This window comes from Candoia aspera, chromosome 2 (assembly GCF_035149785.1).
Source record: "Candoia aspera isolate rCanAsp1 chromosome 2, rCanAsp1.hap2, whole genome shotgun sequence".
NCBI classification, from domain to species: domain Eukaryota; kingdom Metazoa; phylum Chordata; class Lepidosauria; order Squamata; family Boidae; genus Candoia; species Candoia aspera.
In genome coordinates, this window is record NC_086154.1 from 115548914 (window position 1) to 115562121 (window position 13208).

The 13208-nt window shown below is 38.2% G+C and overlaps 1 protein-coding gene across 1 annotated transcript in view; it reads left to right on the forward strand.

The window, feature by feature from the left end:
* Positions 1-13208, forward strand: part of RNF213 (ring finger protein 213) — a 96467-nt gene that overhangs the window by 76641 nt on the left and 6618 nt on the right. Inside the window, exons 49-57 of the mRNA XM_063292934.1 lie at positions 1364-1474; positions 2025-2267; positions 2983-3064; positions 4643-4677; positions 4962-5056; positions 7192-7351; positions 8573-8747; positions 9461-9555; positions 10515-10766. Coding sequence (XP_063149004.1) covers positions 1364-1474; positions 2025-2267; positions 2983-3064; positions 4643-4677; positions 4962-5056; positions 7192-7351; positions 8573-8747; positions 9461-9555; positions 10515-10766 — 1248 coding nt within the window. The remainder of the gene's footprint in view (positions 1-1363; positions 1475-2024; positions 2268-2982; positions 3065-4642; positions 4678-4961; positions 5057-7191; positions 7352-8572; positions 8748-9460; positions 9556-10514; positions 10767-13208) is intronic.

The following is a 13208-nucleotide window of genomic DNA, read 5'->3' on the forward strand; positions in this document are numbered from 1 at the left end:
TCCATTCATTTCTGTTGTCTGTTAGCTATGCTGGACTTCAAGAGATTTTTGTTGATATCATTTTAAAGATACCATTTGTTCTGTTTTGTTTTTTTAAGGTCTTTCCAGAGAGTGTTAGATAGCCAGTCTGGATTCTGGAAGGAAGTTTTACTGTTACTGTTTACAATGGAAAGCTATTTTTCCATCAAGAATAGCTCATTGCCGGTTTGAGCCAGTGAATCCCTTTGGAATTTAACTCTCATGGCTGCCATGGGGAGCTTTGCTCACCCCGTTTTTCTCACCTCCCAGATGCTCTCTGTCATTCAAGATTACCTTAGTTTTGTTTTCTGGACATGTTTCCAAACAAAGCACTAGGCTGTAACCATCCTCTACTTTTATTTTCCAGGACCAGAAGTATTCCTGTACATAAAGTTGAAGCCCAAGCTGGCACTTTTCATTGCAATGTGCTGAGTTGTTAATAACTGCTTCAATTAATAGAATCTGAGGGAAAACACAGTGGGGAGTAAGAAAGATGCACATAGGATCTGAGCTTTAATCCACTTTGGTCTTATTGGAATAATTGATTCTAATTAACCTGTTCCAGTGGTTTATTTTCTTTCCTACATCTTTTTGTAGCATGCTTTGTATATTGTGTTGTATTGGTGTGGGAGATAGGTCTACTTACAAGAAGCTGAAAATGACAAAAATAATCCAGTCCAGAATACTTGTACTAGTTGGTGGAATAAATTTGACTGCCATCTTGGGATAGAGATTCTTGTGCAAATCTATGCCAGTTCCCTTGCCTAGTTTGCCTTACATACTTGGTGAGAAACCTTTTACAAAAACAGCTTGGTCTGGCCATATATAGATTGGTCTAGGAACATTTAGGGGGTTCAGTGGTTAAGACACCAGCTTGTCAACCAGAAGGTTGCAAGTTCGGCAGTTCAAGACCTGAACGCCATGTGATGGAGTGAGCACCCACATTCGCCCCAGCTCTTGCCAACCTAGCAATTCAGAAGCATGCAAATGCGAGTAGATAAATAGGTACTGCTTTGGTGGGAAGGTAACAGCATTCTGTGACTGTCATGCTGGCCACATGACTGCAGAAGTGTCTTTGGACAATGCTGGCTCTTGATCCATGAAATGCAGATGAGCACCGGCCCCTAGTGTTGGACACGACTAAATGGGAACCTTTACCTTTTAGGAACATTTAAACAACCGTGATTTAATATCTCTTTAGAGTTTGGTGTGTAAGGCTGTCTTGTTATAACTTCAGGTTTTATTCTTTTAATGATTCTGCTGTCAGCCAGAGATGGTAGCTCTACTCCTGATTATCTTGTTTCTTACTTTTAACAGTTTTGGTTATTTGTATCTTTCTCTTCAGACATATAAAGACTCCAAGTCTGCACTGGCAGTTCATTTTCTCTTGGCTATCTTCAGAGAGGTCACATCACTGTATGGGTGCAGAGACTCAAATATTCACCCTAAGCAGAAGGTAAATGAGTTTTGATTGTGATCTGCAAATAAGTGCTGCTTTAGAAGGAAAGATCATGCTCATCATAGAAATGCCTGGGGTAGACTTAAGTACAGGTTGGTTGTGCATGAAATAGAAAGTGTTACTTATTTTCTACTCAGAACACTCAAAACAGCAGTTTTGAGCTTAGAACATTTCATGATCAGATATTTTGCACATCCTGAATGGGTTGTGGTTTGTCCCAGCTGTTTCCATTTGGAAAATTTGTGACAAGACTGTACCTATACACCAAATAGGACCTGTTGTGGTGTTTTCTGTACTGCTTTTTGTGTTTTATGTTAGTGGATTCATACACTATCCAGAGAACTCTTGGTATTAGTATATTGTAAGCTTCCTAGAGTTATTCAAGTAGGTAGTGTACAACTGCTGATAACGAAGTATAATAATATTGAATGAATGAATGAGTAAGTAAATAAATAATCATCATTATGCCACGGATTAAGTAAGCCTTTTGAGCCTATGGGAAAACCTTATTTTATTTTTTGTAAAAAAAAATATTTCTTTTTTTCAGCAATGTGAAGTACTTAAAGAATTCATCCAGAACTCCAGAGTTCTTCCTTCTCCAAAACTGGAGTCATTTGCTGAATCTCTTGTGACTAATCAGCTTCCCTTGCTGACCCTGCCCCCTCTGTCTTTCGGCCACAATGTGATGGTGATTGAAATGGCAGTTCATACTGCAGTTGTTTTGCTTTCTAGCCAGAATCAAATCCTTGAACCTCTAAGGAATCTGGCATTCTCACCCAATACCATGCAGGTAAGGAAGTTCCTGCTGGACTTTGCTTTAGACTTCTCTTAGTTCTTTAGGTAAACCCTTATTTTTTTTTAAAAACATTGATTTGATTTGTATCCTGCCTCCCTATCAATGTGAATATTCAAGAAGGTTAGCAACTACTAAAGTATGTAATACAGATTTTTAAAGAATACAGAAAGAAACAACAATGAAATTAATGAATGAGAAATAAAGGCCTACAGAACACAGTTCTAAAGGTCGAGAAAGTGGATATCAAACACTCTGTAAACTGGGAGCGATCTGTGGCAAGGGCCTCTCTTGCATGTTTTAACAACTGGATGGATCCATCATGGGAGAGGCTATCCTTCAGATAACCATGCTGTAGGCCATATAAAGCATTAAATATAAACACCAACAGCTTAAATTATGCTTAGGAAACAATTGGTATAGGCATCATGCAATTGCAGGATCACTTATTGGTTAATAGAGTAAGTGCCATGTAGCATACCAGTTGAAGCTTCCAGACATTCTTCAGAGGTAATGCTGGGCAAACAACTTGTTTGCTAGTCTCTCCTTCTGTTATACCTTTAAAATTTGGAGATATTTCTCAATGTTTCCTTTTTAATTATATGAGAAAATGAGTTTGGAGCAGTTAGGTTGGTCAGTCATAAAGAAATCTATCTCTGTGTATTATCTAATACCACCTTGATTCTCTTTTTCCATCTGTCCCTTTTACCAGAATGCTTTTCTGCCAACTATGCCGGAAGACATGTTGGCTCAAGCTGTGAAGTGGCAGGGAATGAAAAATGTTCATTGGTATAGTAAGTATCATCCTTTTGGATGTATGATGGGAAAGTCATGGCAGACATGTTCAGAGTATAGATCCGAGTACATTTGGCTACTTTCCAGTATCTTATTTCCACAAGGCATAGGGATACAAGTAGTATCCATTTTGGTCATGGTCCTCAAATGTATTAGCCTTGTGACCTGCATGCTGATCTTTAAGAAAATGTCATAGGACCATAACAAAATAGGTATGGTGTTTAGGTGGCGGGGGGTGGGGCTGTTGACAAAATCATAGCCATGAGGAGTGTGGCTAGTCATAAAAGACCGTTTCATAGAAGGGCAAGCTAAAGAACCTAAAATGCAAATTAAACCTAAATGCAAGATGAAGGTATTATTTGAGCTCCAAAACACAAACCTGCTCTGTTGAAACCAACTTTTCTCTCTCTAAATGAAATTAACCACCTCCGCCATGCACATAACTCCTCTCCATTGCTCTGCTCAATCCAAATCTCTGTCACTAATTTCTCAGTGTAGGGTTGCCCCCTCCTCTACATCCTTCTTTCTTGTGAATATGTGCACCAGGCAACTTTTTCCTTTCTCCTATTCCAAGCAGTGTTAACAAGTCTAGCAGGGGTTTCTAGCTTCGCTGTGGGCCCACGTAGAACCCAAGGAGGAATGTATGCACAACGACAACAGGTTAAGAGCATGGCATTTTGTAGGGGAAGCGGAAGCGTCTGTAGATTCAGTGGTACCCATGTTGCTGTACCTGCCAATTTGGCGTGAAATCAGGTGTGTCAGTTTGTGATACGTTAAAGAACCTCACAGAGTAAAACAACTTACAGAAATAGGAAATATTTATAAAGATGTTTACTAATAATCCTGCCCTGGTGATGGCATGCAACAAGAAAATAAAAACACCAATATTTTCCAGTCATACATATCAAGGTCCTGTAAGAGATACAGTGATAATCTGCAGAACTGCACAAACTATCCCTGAAAGCAACCAGTGAATTTTGATTTTAAAAGGAGTTTTAATCAGGCAATGTAGTAGGGTGGCTTGTTAGAGTAGCTACACACTTCTTCCATTTAGAAGGATGCTGAGATGCAGTTTTAGTTGGAGAAAAGTAGAAAAACATTGGGAAAGATGGTGATTCCAGTCTTGCTGCTATGTTGATATGCAGAACTTTTATCAGTTATACTTGGCTTCTGCAGCACAGCTGTAGAACGCTTCCCCTGCTGAATAGTTCTCCTTATTCTTTCTAAGAAAGAAATGCTAAAGCCTCAACAGATCTTCTACACAGGTAGCAGCTAATATGCAGCTTTCTTGTTTACTTCTGTTTCATATGGTATTGCTGTTTTTGAAGACCTGAAAACCAGACCATTCAATATTATAAATGTTGGAGGGTCTCTCAGTCCATCTTTCTAGTATTTAGTTAAGAGATGCATGATGTGACATTTGCATTTTGAATGTCCTTTTTTCTTGTTTTATTTCCTTGTACAATGTCATTAGCTTTTTGAGGTCAGACTATGAATCTTGAGAGTAATTCAGAATTTTCTTTGTTCCATTTCTGGTACCAGTGCCGACTTACCTTTTTTTCCCTTTATTCAACCAGCATGTCCAAATGGTCACCCCTGCATTGTTGGAGAGGTAGGAAATTTCATGTGAGTGTGTGTGTGTGTGTGTGTGAGAGAGAGAGAGTTGTGTCTTTTGTAGTAAATTTCTTTAAATGCGTTCTGTGGTATAGTTTACTTAACACTTAAGTTTCCCTCAATATTATATGTTCCTTAAGGCAACATTTCCTCAGCCAATTAACTAAAAAATGTTACCTTGATTAATAATTTAAGAGGGATATTCTAATCACAGGCCAATTGGACTTACTGGAACGGTGATGAACTATTTTTCTCTTTTTAATATTTACTTTTTTTTTTCAGTGTGGTCAACCTATGCAACATGGTGTTTGTGTTGATTGTGGTGTTCAGATTGGGGGTGTTAACCACACCCCACTGCCAAACTTCCGAAAAGCAAGGTTTGAATTTCAGTTTCTTGGAATTCTGAAGGGAAATTTTATTTGTAAATGAAAAGATCAGGTACCATGATTTGGGTACATATGTAGTTTCCATGCCTGGCAGCTAATATGATCCAATCCACACATGCCCTCACTGCAAGTTAGATTAAGTATCACCTACACACTCCTGGTGGCAGTTTTCATTCTGAGTAAGCAAGTTAAATAAATAAGTTTATTGTAACCACAGGTCGTAAGAATGCAATAAAATACAATAAAATAACAATAAAATTGTAAAATTGTAAAATAAAGTAATAAAAGAAGCATTAGATATTAAAAGGTTACAACAAAATAAAGCCAAAACTACAACTAAGAACTTAAGTATTTCTTCCTAAGTTTAAATGAGAGCAGAGCAAAAGTAGCAATTTGGTTGTGATAGTTGGAAACACATCTGCAAGAAGAGAAATCAGTTTTTCAAGGTCAGAGCCCTTAGGTTCATCTGCCATTAATAATTTGGCCCTGATCTCATTGTATATGGGGCAGTGGAGGACCTAATGGATAATGTCCTCCACTTGACCAACACCACAAGGACAGAAGCATTGTTCCACAGGGAGCTTACAAAATCGCACTTTGAGATATGCGGAGGGCATGGTCTGCAGGCGAAGAGATGTTAAAGCCCTTCTCATGGAAGACTGGTTATGTTAACCAGGTACTGGGAGAGGCTTCTATGTTTTTTATAATGATGATACCAAGATGAGAATTTGGATGATTGTACTACAGATGCATCTTTATTAGCATCCCTTTCAAAAAGCTAGTCTCTAATATTTTCTCTGTTCCAAGTTCTCCCAAAGGTGGTAGGGAATACATTTGTAGAATGGGTGACAAAAGCTTAGTCTATTGATTCCCAGCTCTGTAATGGAGAAAACTGAGTTTCAGAAGATGGGATTCTTGAAGGCTTTCTAGTTTCTTATTGTGACCTAACAATGCAAGATGTATTCTAACGGTGATGGAACGTGGCCTGACCTTCAGCCTTAAATAGGAGGCCCAACATCTTCCTTATGAAATTGTTTTGGACTACTTCTATTTGGGGAATGATCTTCTCATCCCACCCCCAAATCTCAGCCCCATACAGCATCTGAGCTATCATCTTACCTTGGAATATTTTCAGTGCAGGGGCTACCTTATAGAAAAATGTCAGAATAGCACCTACTGTATGCTGGGCAGTTGCCAAGACAGTAGATAAGTGTGCTTTCCATAAAAGGAACTTATGAAATGTGATGCTCAGGTATTTAAAAGAGGGACGTTGCTCTATTAGTTGGGCATTATTTTCCATCTGTGTTTAATACTACTTTTGCCAAAACCTACCTTTATTTTTTTGTAATTTATCTTCAGTTTTTCTGTTTCACAATAAGAAGCTAGTCTGGCCAGTAATCTTCTAAGGCCAATCTCAGTGCAGGAAATAAGAGCCATATCATCAGCATACATTAACATTGAGATTTTCTGTCCATTGAGTGAGGGGGAGAATAAACTTTGTGACTTCATGGCTTTATTCTGAGTAACTCTAGCTAATTATGATCCTACTATGCCTACTCTCCTGGTCTCTTTGGAGTCAGTTCATTAGTGTTTACAACACGATGAGGCTAGCGTGCAAAATACATAAATAACAGTCTTGAGTTCCAAAGGAAGAGTGTTCCTACTGCTAGGCAAAGTTCACAAGAAAGACAATGTTATTCAAACAAGTCAGATTTCTGAGACCTCACAGAAGGGGCTTGATATACTAAGAGCTAACTAGAGCAGTTTAGAGTATGAGCCTACAACCATTGGCTGTCATCAAGAGTGGTGGTCTTTGTGATTTACATACAGTACATGGGCTGCAGGCTGACAGAGAACCCTTTCAGAATCTTCTAGCGCTTGCACTGAATAACTGCCATATTTTTCATCAACTTTCTAGGATTATTTCAGCATTTATATAATATATTTAATTTTGTTTGCTACAACTCCTTAGTGAAAGCAAATACTGTTATAACTTTCTGTGCGTTACATAATATACCTACGCCATTTTGGATGGTAAATATTTTATGTTATAATTCCTAGTATCTGGAAATGATTGAAGAAAAGTAGGAAAAATGTGCAAGTTTCCCTGTGTAATATCTATGCAGGAATATTCAGGACAGGACACACAGAGGCCACATACTTGGAGATCCGGGGAAAAGGAGTCCTGTGATCACATCTGAGAGGGAGTTACCTCCAGCTGTCCTAATTCTGATTCGCTTGCTCACTCATTTGGCATTGCTTTTGGGAGCCTCATATGATGCCCAGGTATTTTCTTTTGAATGAAAATTACAACTTATATGCTTCTTTCTGAAATGCATTGTAGTGCAGGAACAGATGATGACTTAGTCTAAAACGGAGTTACTTGAAAAATCAAGTTTTCTCAGTATTATGAGGAGAAAATAATAACAGGTGCTAAGGCTATGAGGCCATAATAGTAGTCATATTATGGTTAGCAATTAAGAAGTAACAACTTCATTAAAGTATTATAACTACAATTATGTGTTTAATGATTATGGAACATAAGATGCCCTGGATATTGCCATTGTTCTGTGTATGCTTCAAAGTTGCCAGGAAACAAAATGGAGTCCATGTTGTGGTTCTTCTAGATCAGCATTTTTCAAACTTGGCAACTTTAAGATGTGTAGACTTCAGCTCCCAGAATTCTCCAGTCAGCATGCTTAAAGTTGCCAAGTTTGAAAAAAAACTGTTCCAGATGGAGTCTTGTAGTTTCCTTTCCCTCAGATACTTATGCTTCACTTCTCCCACACCCATCCTGCTTCTGAAAGTAGCCTGCATATTACCACTTTACGCTAGAATTAGCTGAAAATGTGATTTGCTTGATCAAATAAGATTATCACATGGGTCTGGAGTTAGCTATTTCCTGACTTGCACTCTTAGCAAAGAGCATGCAGTACTGTAACCTGAAATGCCCAAGGTCTGTTTTTTTTTTATGCAAGTGCTCATTGCCCATAGAGAGATATTACTGATATTTTTAAATAATACATTGCGATTAAAGTAATCTGCATTCCAGAATTGAGTGAAAAATGTGATTTTGAACATGCTTTATGAGAACTAATATGATACTGTAGTTAAGATGTTGGTTTGGCACTGGGAAAACTCCGCCTTAAGTCCACCTTCAGCTATGGAGCTCACTGCTGATTCTCTTTCACTCCAACCTACCTTGCAGGGTTGTTATTGCAGGGAAAATGGAAGGAGGGAGCAGAGTATATGCTGCTTTGAGCTCTTGATGGAAAGGTGGGATAGAAATCTAACAAATCAATAGGTTGAAAGCATAGCTCTTGATTATGGTAGTAGAAAATTAAATTCAAGAGAATTATGGGTTCCCCTTATATTGTAGCGATTAATTCATTTATCTTTATGTTAAAGGAAAATTTAAATTTTTTTTTAAATAGCTAGCTTTGTGATTAAATGTTCCTTTACATGTCGTACAGACAAGAATTCTGAACAGTAGGTTCTGTTGTTCAGTCTCTCCTGCAGATCATAAAGCCACCGGTTCAGGATCCAGTAAACTTCTTGCTGTTCCATATTCATAAGGACTTAGAGCAGCTGATCAATACTCTTGGAAAGAGTGCTGATGAAACCACTAATGTTATCCATCTCATTCTGTGTAGCCTTCTCAAGGACCAACGTGCAGGACAATGTAAGGAGAGCAGCTTGCTGAATGTTGCTTTCATGTCGAGACACAAGAATTGTAGCCCATGTTTTGGCAATATATTTCAAAGGAACTGGGAGGAGCAGTGGCCAAGAGTGACTAAAAGAAGGCTATATTTTACCCTTGAAAAATCACTGAGCCATCTGTCAATGGGCGGTTGGCATACCTGGCTTTTAGTCTGATTTCATGGTCACGCTCATTTCATTAAGGGATTTCTATGGGTTAGGTAACTTACATCTTTCCAAAAAGTCCTTGATTGTATCTTTAATAATGTTGTGTGCCTTCTTCATTAACCTGCATAATACTGCATGATAGTGCTTGTGATAGTAAACAAAGGTTAGTGGGGAAAATAACAGACCCACCAAAGTTTTCTGTGGACTTCTTTTTACAACGCAGTAACTTGCAGTGTTCCTTTTTAAATCTTCGCCCCACTGAATTGCATGTGGCTTCTTGTACAAGTTTGGAGAAATCACTTCTGCATCTGTCACTCAACTGTACATTGAAATGCTTCACTGTGGAAAGAATATGGAGTCCATACAGAACTCTGCATTATTCTGTTGTTACAGTAGCAATGTAAGGAAGAAAAGTGATTATTTTCTTTCTGGAGCTCTGCCAAAAAAAAAAACCCCAGGAGTTTTTTTTTAATCAAGCAAAATAACTGGGTAGTTGGGGGCAGAATAAATGCAATAAATCTTTTGCAGGGCCAGTGCATTTTGACAGCCAGCTTTCCACAAAAGAGCACAGAAATAACTGGGAAAGAAGTGTTGCACACACCGTAATTCTACCTGAACTAAAGGTAAAAAAATGCATTCAAAGAGTGCATTGGCTAGCAAAGACAAATAATAGCTATAAAGTAGTGCAACTATAAAGTATTTATTGTGAAACTCCATATGTAACTTATTTCTTTGTGTTGCCATTTCTATCTGAATAAGTAAGTGAGAATTTATGTGAGAGCTACATTCAGATAAAGAACTAATAGCAACAATATTCACTAATTTTAGAAAGGATTTCTAGCATGCTGCTAACAAGCTGGGCTGAATTTTAAATTAAAGGAGGGTTTATATGCTCCATAACATATAACTGGTGACACTGGGCAAAATGTGGGTTAAATGTAAGGAAAGCAGTATGCCTTCTTTCTCTGTGCTGTAGACACAAAGTGCTATACTATCTTGGGTCCATAAATCAAATTAATGGAAGATAAGGCTATTAGTTGGGCCTGTATCATGTTGGCAGTATGTAACACCAGTTGCTAGAAAACAGGTGATAGTTGTTGTGTTCTTGTCTTCCTGTGGGCTTTCCACCAAATTATGGATGGTAACAGCAGTCTTTATTCTTTAGCCTATTCTGCCATTAAATCCTGGGATAAATATTAATATCAATGAATTGAAAGAAGCAAAGTACTAAATAGTTCTGTTTAATGAATTAAGTATGCTTGTTAGGTTCTGCTCATTAGTTAAGTGTACTTGCTTGTTGAAGGGAGTAAGCTGGTGTACCCTCCATTGTAACCTTCCTCCAATCTTACACTTTGGAATGAATACATAGAGCCTTGTTGAGGTCAAGCTCAACATCCCCATGGTAACCTTAATGCCTGGGGCAAGCTCCAGAAATTGCATAGAGCTGTGTTTCAGATTACAACAGATATGGAAGATGCTGAAACAGCTTTTGTATATCTACCTTATCCTAGTTTAAAAGGGTTATTTTTGTGTATTTCGTTTTTATGATGCCTCTCACACATACACCATGTTCTCTAAGCAGCTTTTGGATAAAACTCTTCTGGACTTGAATAAACAAATCAGTGAAGATGAAAGACTTTCTTCCAACCCTGTAGTGAAAATTATTTATGGGGACCCTGCAGTCTTCCTACCCCATCTTCCTAACGACAGTACTGTGCACTCTTCTCGGATATGGAGTTGCAGGAAGAGGATCTCAGTTGAGCACCTGGCCCATGTTGTCCAACAGAAAGGGGACAAAGATACTGTGCCCATCTTGTGGAAATTTTTGCAAAAGGTGAGCCTGCCAGTATCTTTACCAGCAGTCATGTCCTGGGATTTGTGAAACTGAAAACATGCAGCTCTAGAACCTAGTTGTCAGCTGCTTTTCCTAATTAATTGCCCAACACAAAAGCTTGCATCTGCTTTCTCTTTTTGTATTAGTTTTATTAATGTAACCACTTTGATATAGGAGCAGAAATTCTTCTGTCAGCTGCTTGTCAAAAGCTGGGCTACATCAGTGCACATCAAACCACGCAGAAACTTTGAAAAATTAACGTTGCAGCTGCAACATAAGGAAGCTTTGTGTTGGTGTTTCTATAGCACTGTCATCCAGAGACCCAAATCTGTTCTAAACTTTGAAGGTGCTGAGTGCTGTCAGATTTAGATCAAACTAGCTTTCTATTTATTCATGGTTGCACATGTGAAATTAAATAGTAAAATTTAATGACAAGGGACAATACATGGTTACTTGATTATTTAGTTGGTAATGCAGCTGCCTTCTGGATCATCCTTTTGATCAAGTGCTGACTCTATAGAAATCAGCTGCTTTCACTCTTGCAGTGGGAATGGGCAGGAATAAACTAAATCATAGAATCACGTCTCATAAGTGGGATACGGCCGGGGGACCAATTATGATTGTCTTACTTTTGATTAAGAGAAAAAAATGACATAAACGTTAAGTGCATGTGAACCTCTGTTGTGTGCAGTCAAACATACAGTTCAAAACAACTTAGTCTTGGCTACTATCATTTAGTTAAAAGAAAGACAGACAATGTTTTACTGGGTCCAGCCCTTTTCTGGAAGTGGGGATTATTGCCCCGAAATAGTTAACTGCTTGTGGATGTAGTGGGAGACTCCACATCACCTCTATCTCTACCTGTTAAGGAAAAAAAAAATTCTTCCTTCAAAAAGAAAATATTTGCCACCGTTATCAGGGAAGAGCACAAAAATTTGCTCTGAATAATTCTGGACAATGTAGGAATAAAGATAAGATAATCAGAAACAATTCAAAGGACATAATAAAAGACTACCAAATTTGAAATAAAATAATTTAGAAAATGGATAATTGTGTTTAGCTGTTTAATTACTTAGATAATAACTATATGGCTGAGAGAATGATGAACTGGTTGGACATAAGCTGGTCCCTATTTAAATCCTAAGTCCAACTTACCCCCAATTCTCTACTGAATTTTACACCAAGTTCCTTGTATTATTTCCTGTTGATTATAATTCCTAGCTAAATTATCTGACCAAGAAAAGACAGATCTCAGGCAGTGTTCTGATAGAACAGGTGAGCATCTTTAGAGGGACAATAGTATGCACGTAGGAAGTTTTCTCATCTCAACGCTGCTTCACCAGAGGTTCTTTGATCCTGGCTATTTGAACCTTATTTCAGCTTGCTTGTTCCTCAAACCCCACTGGTTCAATTAATTACACTGTAAGTAATTGAAGTTCTTTTCCTCTCCAGCTATTCCCTGGCTTCTGTGTTTTCACTTTCTTCTCAGGGTTCACCCAAAAACAGTGATTGATCCGAAGCCTTCTAATGGATTCTCCTCATTTTTTCCGTATGTTCTGAGGGGTTGTTCTCTTACATTCTTTTTTCTCTTCAAGCCAGCACTCAGCTGACGTGTACATAAGCAGAATGAGTTCTGAGTCCAGTGCCCACTCTAGTTTTTGCTAGTCTGGGAGCAATTCCCATTGCATGAAAATACTTAGGTTTTGATCCCATGAATTTTTGTTTCATGATGCCTGAAAAGTGCCTGAAGAGTCAAGACCATCTTTCCCTTAAGTGAGACCTGAATTAAACCATACCATAATTCTCAGTTGTAATGTCTCACACACAAAAAAGTGCTATACAGTGTGCCAAACCCAAAATCTCCATGGTCATTATGTGAGAAGATAAATAGTATCTGCTCAGAAGTCATTTGGTTCCCACTTAAGGTGAAGGCACATGGAATCTGAAATTGAAGTGTGAGTTTGGGGGGATAAATTAGAAAATTGTAATTATTTTTAATATGTGGAAAGATCTTAGTAAGAGAGTCCCCCTCTTGGGGGGCGATGGGCTGTAATAGAAATGTGAATAATAAATAAATAAATTGAATTATATGGGTGGAAGCATACTGTTTTGTTTCATGGAGTACATCAGTACAAAAATAACTCTCCCTCAGTATTAGATCTATTCACAAATACTGCACATACTCCAGTGCCCGTCTCAGTGGTCCAAACCCATGCAAGAGTTCAGAAGGCTTTTGTAATCCCTTGTTCTCAACTGCATTGAAGTGCACCGTGCATCTTCTTCTGGCTAAGAAGAACTTCCAATTTAAAAGCAAGTGTTGCTGACATGGTTTTGCAACTAGATTGCCAGTTGATTCTTCCCACAAGAGGAACAATCAGTATTTATTTTAATAAAGTGTAAGAGTGAGCAAGTTCATTTCTGAAATATTAACATTTGTTGCTG